General features: G+C 43.3%; 1 protein-coding gene across 3 annotated transcripts in view; it reads left to right on the forward strand.

The window, feature by feature from the left end:
* Positions 1–513: 513 nt before the first annotated feature.
* Positions 514–15,651, forward strand: part of LOC143172281 (A disintegrin and metalloproteinase with thrombospondin motifs 6-like) — a 221,438-nt gene continuing 206,300 nt past the window's right edge. For 2 of the 3 annotated variants that reach the window (XM_076361520.1, XM_076361521.1), the window contains exons 1-2: positions 514–610; positions 1,399–1,763. In XM_076361520.1, coding sequence (XP_076217635.1) covers positions 514–610; positions 1,399–1,763 — 462 coding nt within the window. Of the gene's footprint in view, positions 611–1,280; positions 1,764–15,651 lie in introns of those variants that run through there. The other variant, XM_076361519.1, reaches the window with a different exon arrangement.

Raw genomic sequence — 15,651 nt, forward strand, 5'->3', positions numbered from 1 at the left:
ACCTATTTAACATAAAGCAGATGTGTGCATCTTAAGTTGTATGGAACTAGTAGTTCAAGGTTAATGGTAACATGGTTTTTGTAAGGTTGTGACCTTGGACCATGAAAGTGATAATGGTTGAATATTATTTCAAAATGTTATATTGTGTAGTTCACTATGATGGCTTAGTGTTTTGCAGTATAGATCTGTTTTAATAGAAAGAATTTGCCTTGACTCGTTTTCTTTTGTTTTTCAGGAAAAGAAATGGAGCAAGTTCAGTTAACTATCCAGTCTAATGTCTTACTGATATCTTAAGGAATCTTACAAATACTTATTTTGAATTGAGAAAATGACTGCAGATATAGAAGAAAATACAAGTTGTTGGAAAAGAATACCTGTCAAAAAGTGAAACATCCAATAGTTAATTTGGAAGTAGTATAAAATACATATACCTGTTATGGTGCGATTCTGGAGTGGAGTTAACTCTATAGCACACAGGTAGCCCTCCAAGGAGGGGGGTTGTTTTTCTAAATTATGGAAATTTTTTGGAAGATGTGGACATGGATTTTGAGCCTAGTCATGGTTTCATCGGAATTTCACAGTGACAACAAGCTTTCATATAGTTCTCAAGGTAGGGGTCAGAGCTCTGTAGCTGACAAGAAGCATCGATTTTTGCATTGCATTTGGGTAATATTTTCTAAATCATGTTTATATAATTCATGAGATCATATGGGCTCTGCTCTTAGTTTTATCATGATTCATTGTCATGGAAGTTGAAATACAGCAAATCTGATTAAATTGTTTTAATTTGTTTTTGTCTACTTTTAACTGTAGGAAAGCCTTGCAAATTAAATCTAGTAAAATGTTGTACTTGATAATAGTTTAGAGACTTGCCATAACATCATTAACATGTTTTTAAACTAGGAAGTAAGGATCTAATCTTACTTTGATCCGTTAACATTTATAGGTTTTTAATGAAATGAAGAGCAGTTTACATGTTTTTTACAATATAATACTTTTCATTGCTACTGTTTTTATTCTTGCAGGTGGATCTAATAGCTTTTGTCTTTGAATGGTATCACTGGGAAGAATACGTCCTTCTTAGGTAGAATTTAGCCCCAAATGTTTACATATTTTGGGTAAATAGGAAAAAGATATGTAATTCAAAACTTTTGTATTTCCAGTGACATCAGATTAATAGGAAATTGAACATGTTTTCTTGACTTAGAAAGAAAGAAAAGAATGTTTTCTTTTATTTAGTAAAACTCCATCTTGCGTTTACCTGAAAATGACTTTTACTCATGAGGGTGATGATATTTAGCCAAATATGGTTTATGTTTATACTACTACTTGTTTCCTGTTATATTTTATTCTCTTCTATGCCCACTCCCTGGATTGTCTTACCTTGTGATTACAAAGAGGAATTCCTGTCTTACCTTGAACACTACCAACTAACAATCCCAATAAGGGTTGATCAAAATGGAGCCTTCCTCAGCTTTACTGTGAAAAATGCTAAACCTTCAAGAAGGAGGAGGAGTACAGACCCTTATGACCAAGAACTGGCAGCATCTAAATTATTTTTTAAACTTTCTGCCTATGGCAAGCACTTTCATTTAAACCTGACTCTCAACACAGATTTGGTGTCTAGACATTTTACAGTAGAATACTGGGGGAAAGATGGACCTCAATGGAAGCACGATTTTTTAGACCACTGTCATTACACAGGATATTTGCAAGACCAACACAGTACAACTAAAGTGGCCTTAAGCAACTGCAATGGTCTGGTAAGTGCACATTACATGTTCTAGTATAATAGTGTGCTTGTCCCTTTTTAAATTACAGAAGAAATATTTAGTTGGCATATCTTTCATTTTTTTGAGTCCCTGTGAGAAGCAAGCAGACAGGAAGGTGCAAACCCCCCCCCCCCCCCCCCCCCCTAAAACCTGGTCTGGGTCCTGGGGAAAAGTTTTTCCAAAATTAATTGTAACTACTAAGACCCAATTCTGTACTCCTTTAGCAGGCAACGTTTTCAGCGTTTACAGTGTTTGCACTAGGGCTGCAAGATTAGGTCTGTGCTGAGATCATTACAGGTTATAAAAACGTTACAAACTCAAGGAGGGGGAGGAAAACAGTGGGTCCTTTAGGATGCTGAATCTCTCCAGAGAGACACTGATTGAACTGAACACCTGCTTGTCGTTTTTGAGAATTTGTGTTTAGAAACTTTAAGTAAATAACAGAGAAGAGGAATTGCTTGGTGTAGAAGTCATCATTGCCATAAATTCAAAGAGTGAAGAGGAGAGTAGATCCTTTACAAGTACCAGCATCAGAAAGTCATTATTTACCTTTTTTAGAAATATTTTGTTTACAAATCATAAACAGTTGCATTTAAAAGTAGGATTAGAAATTCTCATCTCTTCTTTTACTGTTGATCACATGACAGTAGTACTTGCATGGGAAAAAGCTGCTTTTATTCCCAACAAAAATTAGAAAACAAATGCAAAAAGTTAAAAACCAAACTATTGAGTAACAAAATACTAAAATAGAAGGGCATGACTAGAAAATACTAAATCAAGAGCCTAGTAATTTCTCTAGTAAAAATATATGTATATATTGTGGTTATTCATTCTGGTTTTAATTATAGTAGAACACTGGTCAATCTCGTTAGGAGTAGACAGATCTAACTAATTGCTAAAGGAAAAAAAAAAGATTACACAGACTTGCTAAACTAATTCCTATTTATCCTTGGAAGTGCTATTGAATAATGCATCTTGGGATGTTATTTACAAACAAGAGCCTGCTGCTTCAGACCTAGATAGGATGCATTATACCCAGCTATTTGTGATGTCCCTGATACAGTCTAGGTTAACATTTTGGAGTACTCTTGAGGAAAAAGAATTTAATGGGGATTTCCAGGGCTAAGTGAAACTTTCGACGAAATGTAGTTAAAATGGTGTTCCATTGAGTGTGGTATCACAGTTTGGTTAATGCAGACTTGCAGCTGATAGGTCTGAATGTAGCACAATTTTCACTTTGGTTTTGCAGTTCCTATGTAATAACATTTCTGTCACAGTTATTTAAGCTCTTTAATATACTAGATCATTTTGCTTTAGAGTTCTTTTCAGCTAAAAATACTATGGAGAGCAAATCCCCGCTTTCAGGACTCACTTCTTTAAAAGAGGCTGCATACCTTTATATCTCCAGAGTTTCTGCTGTTTGAGGCACAGACTGGTTGGCCCCCTTGGAGCTTGCAGTCTGTGCCACAGTGCTCCTATTTCGGTTCTTCTCTGACCTTGGCCAGGGAGTGAGCCAAGAACACCTGCTCTTGCCTTAGCGGACACTTGTTTTCCTTTCATGTTAGGAAAACAAGAGTGGGATGAAGCAGGAAAAAGTCCATGTTTTCCTATCAGCTTTCCCCATCTCTCGCTCCTCATGGCACTTGCTTTCTTCAAAGAATTTAGCAGCATGGTAGGTGTCACTTCTAAATGAAGTTTTTGCTTCTGTGCCTCAGGCCCTGAGGTGACTTCTAGCACTCCTATTGCTGCGTATTTTCCCTCTGCCCTCAGCCTTGCTGTTTTGCTGGAGTGAAGCTGTCTGTTGTTCTGTGGTTCAAGGTGTCAGTACATTAACTTAGTCTGTAAGTTAACTTTAGCGTGGAGTGCTTCCCAGTTAAATAGTCCTCTTCGGTGCTTTTAGCTGTTGTCAGCTCTTCCGTATTTCTTCCAGGTATTCCTGGTCTGGATTAAGGCAGCCTCAGTTCTCTGGGCACGCTATGACTGGCACTCTCGAGTTCTTCTTGGTCATGCCTCTTACTTGGGACTGCAAGTGTCAGGTGTCTGCTGCATCTCCTAGAAAAGCTGTCTCACAAGTATGAGGCTCCTGTCATGCTCCAGAAGCAGCAGCAGGGGTGACACAAGGCTCTTTCTCAGAGAGGTAGGGATTCTGCAAAGGGGTGCAGCGGTAGGCTGTACTCAGTATCATCCTCTACCGTACAGAAATTCCTCTGTCATACAGTGTTGGCAGGGCCTTCCAGAGCACTGAGTATAGGAGTTACCACTCCATTCAGATAAACCCATCACAGATTTATTTTTAAATGATGATTCCTACTGACAAATATTTTGTTATATAGCTGCTGGTTAGAACATGTTTAATAAAGCAATTGGCAGTGAATATTGAAGACACTATTACTTGTTTTAGAATTAGTGATAGTTCAGAATATGTCATGCTCAAGACATTGGTATTTTCCAGTCTGATTGTTGGTCTGTAAGAGACTGCCAGTCATATTCTGCATAGTCCTTGATTAACATCTGTCCCAGAGCCAGTCATGTTAAGTTGTCAGTAACTCTAAAACAAGTTCTGCTAAGAAAAAAAGGAGGGTAATTGTCATAGGCGATTCCCTTCTGAGGGGAACAGAGGGCCCTATATGCCGATCGGACCCGTCCCACAGGGAAGTCTGCTGCCTCCCTGGGGCCCGGGTCAGAGACATTACTAGGAAGCTCCCTGGTCTGGTACGGCCTTCCGATTACTACCCGCTGTTGGTTATACAGGCTGGCAGTGATGAGGTTGCAGAGAGAAGTCCTGCAGTGATCAAAAGGGACTTCAGGGCACTGGGGCAACTGGTTGAAGGATCGGGAGCACAGGTAGTGTTTTCCTCAATCCCTACAGTGGCAGGGAAGGATACTGAAAGGAACAGGACAACCCACCTGATCAACACGTGGCTCAGGGGCTGGTGCCATCGGAGGAATTTTGTTTTTTTTGATCATGGGGAGGTTTACACGGCACTGGGCCTGCTGGCGACAGATGGAGTCCAGCTGTCTCACAGGGGGACAAGGATCATTGCTCATGAATTGGCAGGGCTCATTGAGAGGGCTTTAAACTAGGTTTGAAGGGGGAAGGGGATAAAACGAGGCTCACTAGAGATGAGCCTAGGGGTGGCATGCCGATGCCGGAGGCGAAATCAATAGCCCAGCTCAAGTGCATCTACACCAATGCACGCAGCATGGGCGGCAAACAGGAGGAGCTGGAAGCCATTGTGCAGCGGGATAGCTATGACTTAGTCGCCATCACAGAAACATGGTGGGGTGACTCTCATGACTGGAGTGCTGCAGTGGATGGCTATAGACTCTTCAGAAGGGACAGGCGAGGAAGGAGAGGCGGTGGGGTGGCCCTGTATGTTAGGGAGTGTTTCGATTGTCTAGAGCTCAATGATTGTGATGATGATATGGTTGAGTGTTTATGGGTAAGGATGAGGGGGAAGGCCAATGAGGCAGATATCCTGCTGGGAGTCTGTTACAGACCACCCAACCAGGATGAAGAGGCGGATGAAGCATTCTACAAGTGGCTGGCAGAAGTCTCTCAATCGCTAGCCCTTGTTCTCGTGGGGGACTTCAACTTCCCGGACATCTGCTGGAAATCCAACACGGCAGAGAGGAAGCAGTCTAGGAGGTTCCTGGAGTGTGTGGAAGACAACTTCCTGACACAGCTGGTAAGTGAGCCTACCAGGGGAGGTGCCTCGCTCGACCTGCTGTTTACAAACAGAGAAGGACTGGTGGGAGATGTGGTGGTCGGAGGCCGTCTTGGGCTTAGCGACCATGAAATGGTAGAATTCTCGCTTCTTGGTGAAGTAAGGAGGGGGGCCAGCAAAACCGCAACCATGGACTTCCGGAGGGCGGATTTTGGCCTGTTCAGGATGCTGGTTGAGAGAGTCCCTTGGGAGACAGTCCTGAAGGGCAAAGGGGTCCAGGAAGGCTGGACGATCTTCAAGAAGGAAGTCTTAAAGGCGCAGAAGCAGGCTGTCCCTGTATGCCGTAAGAAGAATGGGCAGGGAAGATGACCGGCCTGGCTGAACGGGGAGCTCTTGCTGGGACTCAGGAAAAAAAGGAGAGTTTACCGCTTGTGGAAGAAGGGGCAGGCAACTCAAGAAGAGTACAGGGATATCGTTAGGTCGTGCAGAGAGGAAATGAGAAAGGCAAAAGCCCAGCTAGAACGCAATCTGGCCACTGTCGTTAAAGACAACAAAAAATGTTTTTACAAATATATTAATGACAAGAAGAGAGCCAGGGAGAATCTCCATCCTTTATTGGATGCAGGGGGGGAACATTGTCACCGAGGATGAGGAAAAGGCTGAGGTACTCAATGCCTTCTTTGCCTCAGTCTTTAACAGGCAGACCAGTTCTCCTCAGGGTACTCGGCCCCCTGAGCTGGAAGACAGGGACGGCGAGCAGGATGAACCCCCCATAATCCAAGAGGAAGCAGTCAATGACCTGCTATGCCACCTGGATGCTCACAAGTCTATGGGGCCGGATGGGATCCACCCGAGGGTGCTGAGGGAGCTGGTGGAGGAGCTCGCCAAGCCGCTCTCCATCATTTATCAGCAGTCCTGGTTAATGGGGGAGGTCCCAGATGACTGGAGGCTTGCCAATGTGACGCCCATCTACAAGAAGGGCCGGAAGGAGGATCCGGGGAACTAGAGGCCTGTCAGCCTGACCTCGGTGCCGGGGAAGATTATGGAGCGGTTCATCTTGAGGGCGCTCACAAGGCATGTGCGGGACAACCAGGGGATCAGGCCCAGCCAGCACGGGTTCATGAGAGGCAGGTCCTGCTTGACCAACCTGATCTCCTTCTATGACCAGGTGACCCGCCTAGTGGATGAGGGAAAGGCTGTGGATGTGGTCTACCTGGACTTCAGTAAGGCCTTTGACACCGTCTCCCACAGTATTCTCCTAGAGAAGCTGGCGGCTCACGGCTTAGACAGGTGTACTCTGCGCTGGGTCAAAAACTGGCTGGACGGCCGGGCCCAGAGAGTTGTGGTGAATGGAGTTAAATCCAGTTGGCGGCCGGTCACGAGCGGTGTTCCCCAGGGCTCAGTTTTGGGGCCAGTCTTGTTCAATATCTTTATCAATGATCTGGATGAGGGGATCGAGTGCACCCTCAGTAAGTTTGCAGACGACACCAAGTTGGGCGGGAGTGTTGATCTGCTCGAGGGTAGGAAGGCTCTGCAGAGGGACCTGGACAGGCTGGATCGATGGGCCGAGGCCAACTGTATGAGGTTCAACAAGGCCAAGTGCCGGGTCCTGCACTTGGGTCACAACAACCCCATGCAGCGCTACAGGCTTGGGGAAGAGTGGCTGGAAAGCTGCCTGTCGGAAAAGGACCTGGGGGTGCTGGTTGACAGCCGGCTGAATATGAGCCGTCAGTGTGCCCAGGCGGCCAAGAAGGCCAATGGCATCCTGGCTTGTATCAGAAATAGTGTGGCCAGCAGGAGTAGGGAAGTGATCGCCCCCCTGTACTTGGCACTGGTGAGGCTGCACCTCGAATACTGTGTTCAGTTTTGGGCCCCTCACCACAAGAAGGATATTGAGGTGCTGGAGCATGTCCAGAGAAGGGCAACGAGGCTGGTGAGGGGTCTAGAGCACAAGTCTTATGAGGAGCAGGCGGCTGAGGGAGCTGTGGTTGTTTAGCCTGGAGAAAAGGAGGCTGAGGGGAGACCTCATCGTTCTCTACAACTACCTGAAAGGAGGTTGCAGCGAGGTGGGTGTCGGTCTCTTCTCCCAAGTAACTAGCGATAGGACGAGAGGAAATGGCCTCAAGTTGTGCCAGGGGAGGTTTAGATTGGACGTGAGGAAAAATTTCTTTACTGAAAGAGTGGTTAAACATTGGAACAGGCTGCCCAGGGAAGTGGTTGAGTCCCCATCCCTGGAAGTATTTAAAAGGCGTGTAGATGAGGCGCTTAGGGACATGGTTTAGTGGGCATGGTGGTGTTGGGTTGACGGTTGGACTCGATGATCTTAGAGGTCTCTTCCAACCTTAATGATTCTATGGTTCTAAGTAGTAGCCTTTAGCATGAGTGTCACTCAAGCAAAATTTAAGCATTCCATTTATACCGGTTGTCCTGTTAGACTTCACTATTGCCAAATTTCTTCGCCTTAGTGAATGTTTTGAGTTATTCTGTTTAGTTGTTCAGGGTGGGCAGGTGAGGCCATGGTTTAATTAACATAAGTTGTATGACTTTGAAGAACACTTGTAGTATCCTGAGATGAGTTCTAGTGCAAGAAGGGCTTTCTCTCAGTTTTGTTGTTATAAGTGACCAGCAGTCAGTTCATTTCCCTGTCACTATTTCCTGTTTCAGCCTCTCCCTCTATATTTCTCATTACCAAGCGCCCCAGAATTACAGGCTGCTAGTTGCTGAAGTTTCATTCCAGCAGTTTCCATTTGCTGGGCCCTCATTATGCTATATAAATTGTCTGAAGTTATGAGGAAAGCTCTAATCCAGTGAGCAGTCATGTAAGGAAATTTAAGGTCTTGTCCGGCAGGCTTGCTGGCTTCCAAACTCTCATTTACTTTAGTAGGTGTTACATTTGTGGATGTATTGCAGGTTTGGCCTTCTCATGAAAGAGCCTGCAAAGAGCAGTATTTTGGGGCCTCTGAATGTTGGGTGCAAGACAACAAGGCTGAAGCAGAAGTAGCTGAGGCATTGTCTCAGCTGAGTATGTCATACTGAAGAAAAGAAGAGAAGAAAGAGTGGTAGAGTGGCTGAAGAGAACTTCACTTCAAGGGAAAGAAGTTTCTTTAATTCTGAGGCGAGCAAGTCTTAAAGAAGAAAAGTTTGGGGTTCGTAGTAGTGGAATTGAGCAGAAACCAAACTTTCTGCATTCTGACCCACCTCTGTCCTCTGCCAGGTGTCCAAGCTCTTGACTGAGTGCTCAAACAAGTTTTCCACAGTAGCAGATTTTCTCATTTTGAGCTGAAAAGCCCAGTAGTGGGAAACACTTTAAAACATGTAGAAAGTGATTATTATTAGGAAAGTGAATCGGAGGTTAAATCATATTTTGGGGCTACTGTGGTTCCAAGGAAATGTTTAATGTAAAATGCCAAGTATTTCCATGGCATGTGAAGTTCCATGCACTGAGTAATATTTGTGCTGAGTAGCACAGATGTTTCCATCCAAACAGAAATGATAAAGAAAGCCCAAGAAATAGACTTTGGCTAAAAGCATGACCTTACTTGGTTAAAGGAAGAATTATTTTGCTGGAAGACTTCATGTTTGTTTCATGTATTCCTAAATTCATATGTGTATAAATTATTTATATTCTTAAATTAGCTCATTTGAAAGCTGATTCTAACATAAAGAATGTATCTACTTTTATAGATCATAAATTGCATATAGTATGGTATTTTTGAATCATATGTAAAATAATGTATAACTTATTTCTGATCTTTATAAGTTATTTTATAATATTGAAAGAGATTTGGTATTCTAGATCAGTGTCTTTGGAGTTCTCTTTGGTACTGATATGTATTTGCAGTATAGACTTAGTATTCAGAAAATTATATATAAGCTGTCCCTGTCCTAGTTTTAAGATGTTTTGTCAGATTCCATGATGTACTGTCCCAGGGCAGATCTTTTTTTAATTTTTTTTTTAATCTTTGAGAACACACTAAGCTAATGCAGTCTGTTTCCTCAGTCATAAAACCACATTGAAGCGTAGAGCCAGCTGTAGACATACTGAACAAGACTGACACATTTTCAGAAGTTTCCATTACTACTGCTTTATATTAAAAATGGATAAAGCATAAAGTCTAGAAAGGTTCAAGGCAGGGAGAAATTGGAAAACAGTAGTACTGTGTGGAAAAGGCACTTACTTGTCCTCCGTAATTCAATTTGCTTCTGTGACTGATGGACATCCCCAATCTGAAGTAGGGTAAGGCCCCAGCTAGACAGCCTGACACAAAAAGATTCCTTTTCACAAATTCAGGGGAAATCCATGTGGATTCACAGTTTTGTCTGAGCATGTCAAACTGCTGGATCCAGACCTTATATATGTTAGCAGGAGTTGACAGTCCGTAGTGGGATTGGATAATGCAGGACCTCAAACAATCTGTTTTAGATAATAATCTTGGGAATGTTGCTTGTAGTAACCTACTTGGGGCATTCAGCTTGTTTCTTAAATTGATGGTATTTTGTCAAAACCTGTTGCTGGTCATTCTTATGTCTTAATGATATTTCTTATGTTTTGGAGCAGAAGTTTAATGTACAAACTGTTTAAGTTCAAATACAATGGCAAAACTAAAAAAAAAAAGCTAATTCCTTTTAATGCTTCAAAAAGGCATTATTTCAATATCCTTTTGCAACTGAAAATGCGTTGTGCCCAAATAGTAGATAAGCCAGAAGTGTGTTTTAGAAAATCAGTTTGGATATAATAGCGTAATTCCCACTATTAATCAGGCATTGCTGAATACATACAGAATGGAAGCATCTCTAGCCACATGAATTTTCTAAACTCCTAATTAGAATAAATGGTGGTTGTTGCTGAAATAGGTGTTTCTTATGTACAGAATTTGGAGTGCTTCTTGAAAATCATTCACTTCAATTCAACAAGACCACTTCCATCAGTTTAATATTGGAAGAACGGTTTTGTTTGCAAGCAAAATTAATATATGTTAGGCTTAAAATGGTGTATATATATATATGCAGGGTTTATGTGAAAGGCATATGCAGGGAAAGTTGAGTTTCCAGTGTTTATCAAATCATTTGGCTAGCTGCAGCAACTGACCGCATGCATATTCTGACTATCTGGTGGCAGGTGTGAGTTGAAATTTATTTGCAGTTCCTCAACTAAATGTTTTTAAAATATCTTTTTTTTTTTTTTTTAATTTTTATTTTCTTAAACCACCATAGTGTTTGGGCAGATGAGATCATATGTCGACTAGGCATAGGAAAAATCGGTGATACTCTCCTAACCTTTTTCACTGCTGATACCTGAAGGAACTGTGATGATAGTTTGCAGACATTCATAATATGTTTTGCTTATTTTATATGCAATTTGTTTAGAGAATTAATGCTGCAATTTAGAGCTTGACGATGGTGATGAAAGGGTTGAGTGTTTATGGGCAAGAATCAGGGGAAAGGCCAACAAGGCAGATATCATGGTGGGAGTCTGTTATAGACCACCCAACCAGGATGAAGAGGCGGATGAAATATTCTATAAGCAGCTGGGAGAAGTCTCATGATCGCTAGCCCTTGTTCTCGTGGGGGACTTCAACTTACCAGATGTCTGCTGGAAATACAATACAGCGGAGAGGAAGCAGTCTAGGAGGTTCCTGGGAGTGTGTGGAAGATAACTTCCTGACACAGTTGGTGAGTGAGCCAACTAGGGAAGGCGCCCCGCTGGACCTGTTGTTTATGAACAGAGAAGGACTTGTGGGTGATGTGATGGTTGGAGGCAGTCTTGGGCATAGCGATCATGAAATGATAGAGTTTTCAGTTTTTGGAGAAGTAAGGAGGGGGGTTAGCAGAACTGCTACCTTAGACTTCTGGAGGGCAGACTTTGGCCTAAATTAGGGCCTGGTTGACAGAGTCCCTTGGGAGGCAGTCCTGAAGGGCAAAGGAGTCCAGGAAGGCTGGACATTCTTCAAGAAGGAAATCTTAAAGGCGCAGGAGCAGGCTGTCCCCATGTGCTGAAAGATGAGCCGGTGGGGAAGACCGGCCTGGCTGAACAGAGAGCTTTGGCTGGAACTCAGGGGGAAAAAAAAAAAGAGAGTTTATGATCTTTGGTAGAAGGGGCAGGCAACTCAGGAGGACTACAAGGATGTCGTGAGGTTATGCAGGGAGGAAATTAGAAGGGCCAAAGCCCAACTAGGACTTAATCTGGCTACTGCTGTAAAAGACAATAAAAAAATGTTTCTGTAAAAACATTAGCAACAAAAGGAGGGCTAAGGAGAATCTCCATCCTTTATTGGATGCAGGGGGAAACATAGTGACAAAGGATGAGGCACTTAATGCCTTCTTTGCCTCAGTCTTTAATAGTCAGACCAGTTGTTCTCGGGGTACCCAGCCCCCTGAGCTGGAAGACAGGGACGGGGAGCAGAATGAAGCCCCCATAATCCAAGGGGAAATGGTTAGCGACCTGCTACACCACTTAGACACACACAAGTCTATGGGGCCGGATGGGATCCACCCGAGGGTACTGAGGGAGCTGGCGGAAGTGCTCACCAAGCCACTTTCAACCATTTATCAGCAGTCCTGGCTAACCGGGGAGGTCCCAGTTGACTGGAGGTTAGCAAATGTGACGCCCATCTACAAGAAGGGCTGGAAGGAGGATCTGGGGAACTACAGGCTTGTCAGCCTGACCTCGGTGCCGGGGAAGATTATGGAGCAGTTCATCTTGAGGGCGCTCACAAGGCACGTACGGGACAACCAGGTGATCAGGCCCAGTCAGCATGGGTTCATGAGAGGCAGGTCCTGCTTGACCACCCTGATCTCCTTCTATGACAAGGTGACTTGCTTAGTGGATGAGGGAAAGGCTGTGGATGTTGTTTACCTGGACTTCAGTAAAGCCTTTGACACCGTTTCCCACCGCATTCTCCTAGAGAAACTGGCTGCTCATGGCTTAGACGGGTGTACTGTTTGCTGGGTTAAAAACTGGCTGGATGGCCAGGCCCAGAGAGTTGTGGTGAATGGAGTTAAATCCAGCTGGCGGCCGGTCACGAGTGGTGTTCCCCAGGGCTCAGTACTGGGGACAGTTCTGTTCAATGTCTTCATCAATGACCTGGGCGAGGGGATCAAGTGCACCCTCTGTAAGTTTGCAGATGACACCAAGTTGGAATCTGGACAGGCTGGACTGATGGGCCGAGGCCAATTGTATGAGATTCAACAAGGCTAAGTGCCGGGTCCTGCACTTGGGTCACAACAACCCCATGCAGCGCTACAGGCTTGGGGAAGAGTGGCTGGAAAAGCTGCCTGGTGGAAAAGGACCTGGGGGTCTTGGTCGACAGCTGACTGAATATGATCCGGCAGTGTGCCCAGGTGGCCAAGGCAGCCAATGGCATCCTGGCCTGTATCAGAAATAGTGTGGCCAGCAGGACTCGGGAAGTGATCGTGCCCCTGTACTCGGCCCTGGTGAGGCTGCACCTCGAATACTGTGTTCAGTTTTGGGCCCCTCACTACAAGAAGGACATTGAGGTGCTGGAGTGTGTCCAGAGAAGGGCAACGAAGCTGGTGAAGGGTCTGGATAACAAGTCTTATGAGGAGCGGCTGAGGGAACTGGGACTGTTTAGCCTGGAGAAAAGGAGGCTGAGGGGAGACCTTATCGCTCTCTACAACTACCAGAAAGGAGGTTGTAGTGAGGTGGGGGTCAGTCTCTTTTCCCAAGTAACAAGTGATAGGGCAAGAGGAAACAACCTCAAGTTGTGCCAGGGGAGGTTTAGATTGGATATTAGGTACAATTTCTTCTCTGAAAGGGTTGTCAAGCATTGGAACAGGCTGCCCAGGGAAGTGGTTGAGTCGCCATCCCTGGAGGTATTTAAAAGAGGTGTAGATGTGGCGCTTAGGGACATGGTTTAGTGGTGGACTTGGCAGTGTTAGGTTTATGGTTGGACTCTTATGGTCTTAAGAGTCTTTTCCAACCTAAATGAATCTATGATTCTATGAATTAAGTGTTGTTTATGGCATCTGAATTGGCTTGCTCCCACTGAGGTCATCTTACTGCTTAAAACTATTAATTTCAGTATCTGATATAATTGCCTTATTCATGCTTAGAGTTGTTAACCTGACTGGACTTGAGTACAGACATGAAGGATGTATGCCCTGGAGTAATCACCTTTAGGTTAAGGCCCCTCTGTTGCAGAGACAGGACCACAGTTTAGATGATACCTCTGTCTCCTCAGGCTTGGCACGAAGCAGACAGCCTGATGGTGTTGGCCAGAACCACTCTGTAGGACTCTCTTCCTGTGGGAACATAATAATACAGCTTATAATGGCTCAGGATTTGCTTGAACCCAGATGTCTGACATCCAGACTGGATGCAGTCCAGACTGTCAAGGTTCTTTCTGCACATCTGGCAAACCTAGTTATAATTTGGTTTATATTTTCAAGACTATTTAAGCAGCAGTGTATCGGTAAATGATTTATTTTCTAGTAAAATCTTAGATTCCAAGTAACAAGAAGGCATTGAGAGAGAAACTTGGTACCAGCATCTTCCAGGTGAATATAGACCCTGATGTTACCTTCTTGAATAAATAATTGAGTTCATAATTAAAAATACCACTGGAGAGAAACACTTACTGTTATAGTCACTATGTAAGGAACATGTAATTGAAAGCTGAAGTGTGTTCATGCATATATTTTCAAAATTTATAATGGGGTTATATTTGGAAAATACTGTTCTTTCTGAAGTGTTATACAGGCTTTTTAATTTTATAAGTTGTGTGTTACTATGTTACTATTGACTTTATGTTTCTCTTTCCCAAGTAATGAGTGATAGGACAAGAGGAAAGGGCCTCAAGTTGCACCAGGGGAGGTTTAGATAGGATATTAGGAAAAATTCCTTCACCAAAAGGTTTGTCAAGCATTGGAACAGGCTGCCCAGGGAAGTGGTTGAGTCACCATCCCTGGAGGTAATGGTGGACTTGGTAGTGTTAGGTTAATGGTTGGACTCATGATCTTAAGGGTCTTTTCCAACCTAAATGATTCTGTGATTCTACTGAAATCTGGTTATTCCAGGAGTGAAGAACAGCAGGCAATTGATGTATAAAACAGCAGCAGGAGAGCTTTGACCAAGAATACAATGGCAAGCCCTGATTTCAGAAACAGCTTTGGGATATTTAGAGCAAATATGGAGCAAGTGGTCTTATGGCTAATCATAGAGGTCTCATCGGAGGAGGGACATCCCCCCCCCCCCCCCCCCCCCCCGAAAAAAATAAACAAAAAGCAAACAACCCCAAGACAAACCTTTAAAAAAAGGCTCATGCGTAGTACTTGCTTTACAGATCAAAGGTGTGGTGGGAATTTATGATTAATCAAATCAGGATATGAATGCAGAAGTTCCTGCTTCTGGTCTCCTACCTCATCAGTAGCTCTTTTTCCTGGTGCAGAAAGTTTATACATTCAGAATTTTCTAGATACAGATACCAGAATTTTTTATTTAGCAAATATAGGTGTAGGAGTCTGGTCTTATTCCCCAATATTTCTATAGCTGAAAGGATCCCAAAACTGGATTATCTGCTAAAGTTCAATTTTAATTGCTGAAGGTTCAGGAGATTGCATAGTTGGCCTGAAATCTCCTCTTTCTTCTGTAAACCACTTCCTGTTTAGAAGAAGCTGAGTTCGCAAATGTGAAAGTTATGAGAATAGAATATCTACTATTCTGCACTGCAGTATGAGGGGAAAAAAAAATGTTAATTTCTTATGGAGAATGAGGTCTAGTACACAGTCTGCAACAACTCGGATTTGCCAAAGATTTGTGGCGAGACCTTTTAAGGAATAAATGCTTTGTAGATAGTGTACCCTAAGTTAATATTAATAATTTGATTTTAATAACTAGCTCAGTTTTGGAATTAAGCATCTGGATGTAAAATGCTGAATGTTTTCCCTGAATATATTTTTCTAGAATTAATCCTTCATGTGGTTTTTCTTTGATGCATTATGTGGCATTAAGCATCTATTGGTATGGCATCACAGAGGGATATTGGGCTCACCCTTTGAGCGAGGCCATTTTGGCTTGGCGTCACTTTTAATGGATAGGAATCACATAGTTTTGGAACATCTCTGTGAACAGATTGTTTGTCATATACCAAGAATATATCTTGCTTTCTTACCACATCTACCAAAAATGATAGGAAAGAACTCCAGAAATAGGGCAATGATATTTTAATTCTTTTCTCATTGTGTTGCTTATA

The sequence above is a fragment of the Aptenodytes patagonicus genome, chromosome W (genome assembly GCF_965638725.1).
Source record: "Aptenodytes patagonicus chromosome W, bAptPat1.pri.cur, whole genome shotgun sequence".
In the NCBI taxonomy this organism is placed as follows: Eukaryota; Metazoa; Chordata; class Aves; order Sphenisciformes; family Spheniscidae; genus Aptenodytes; species Aptenodytes patagonicus.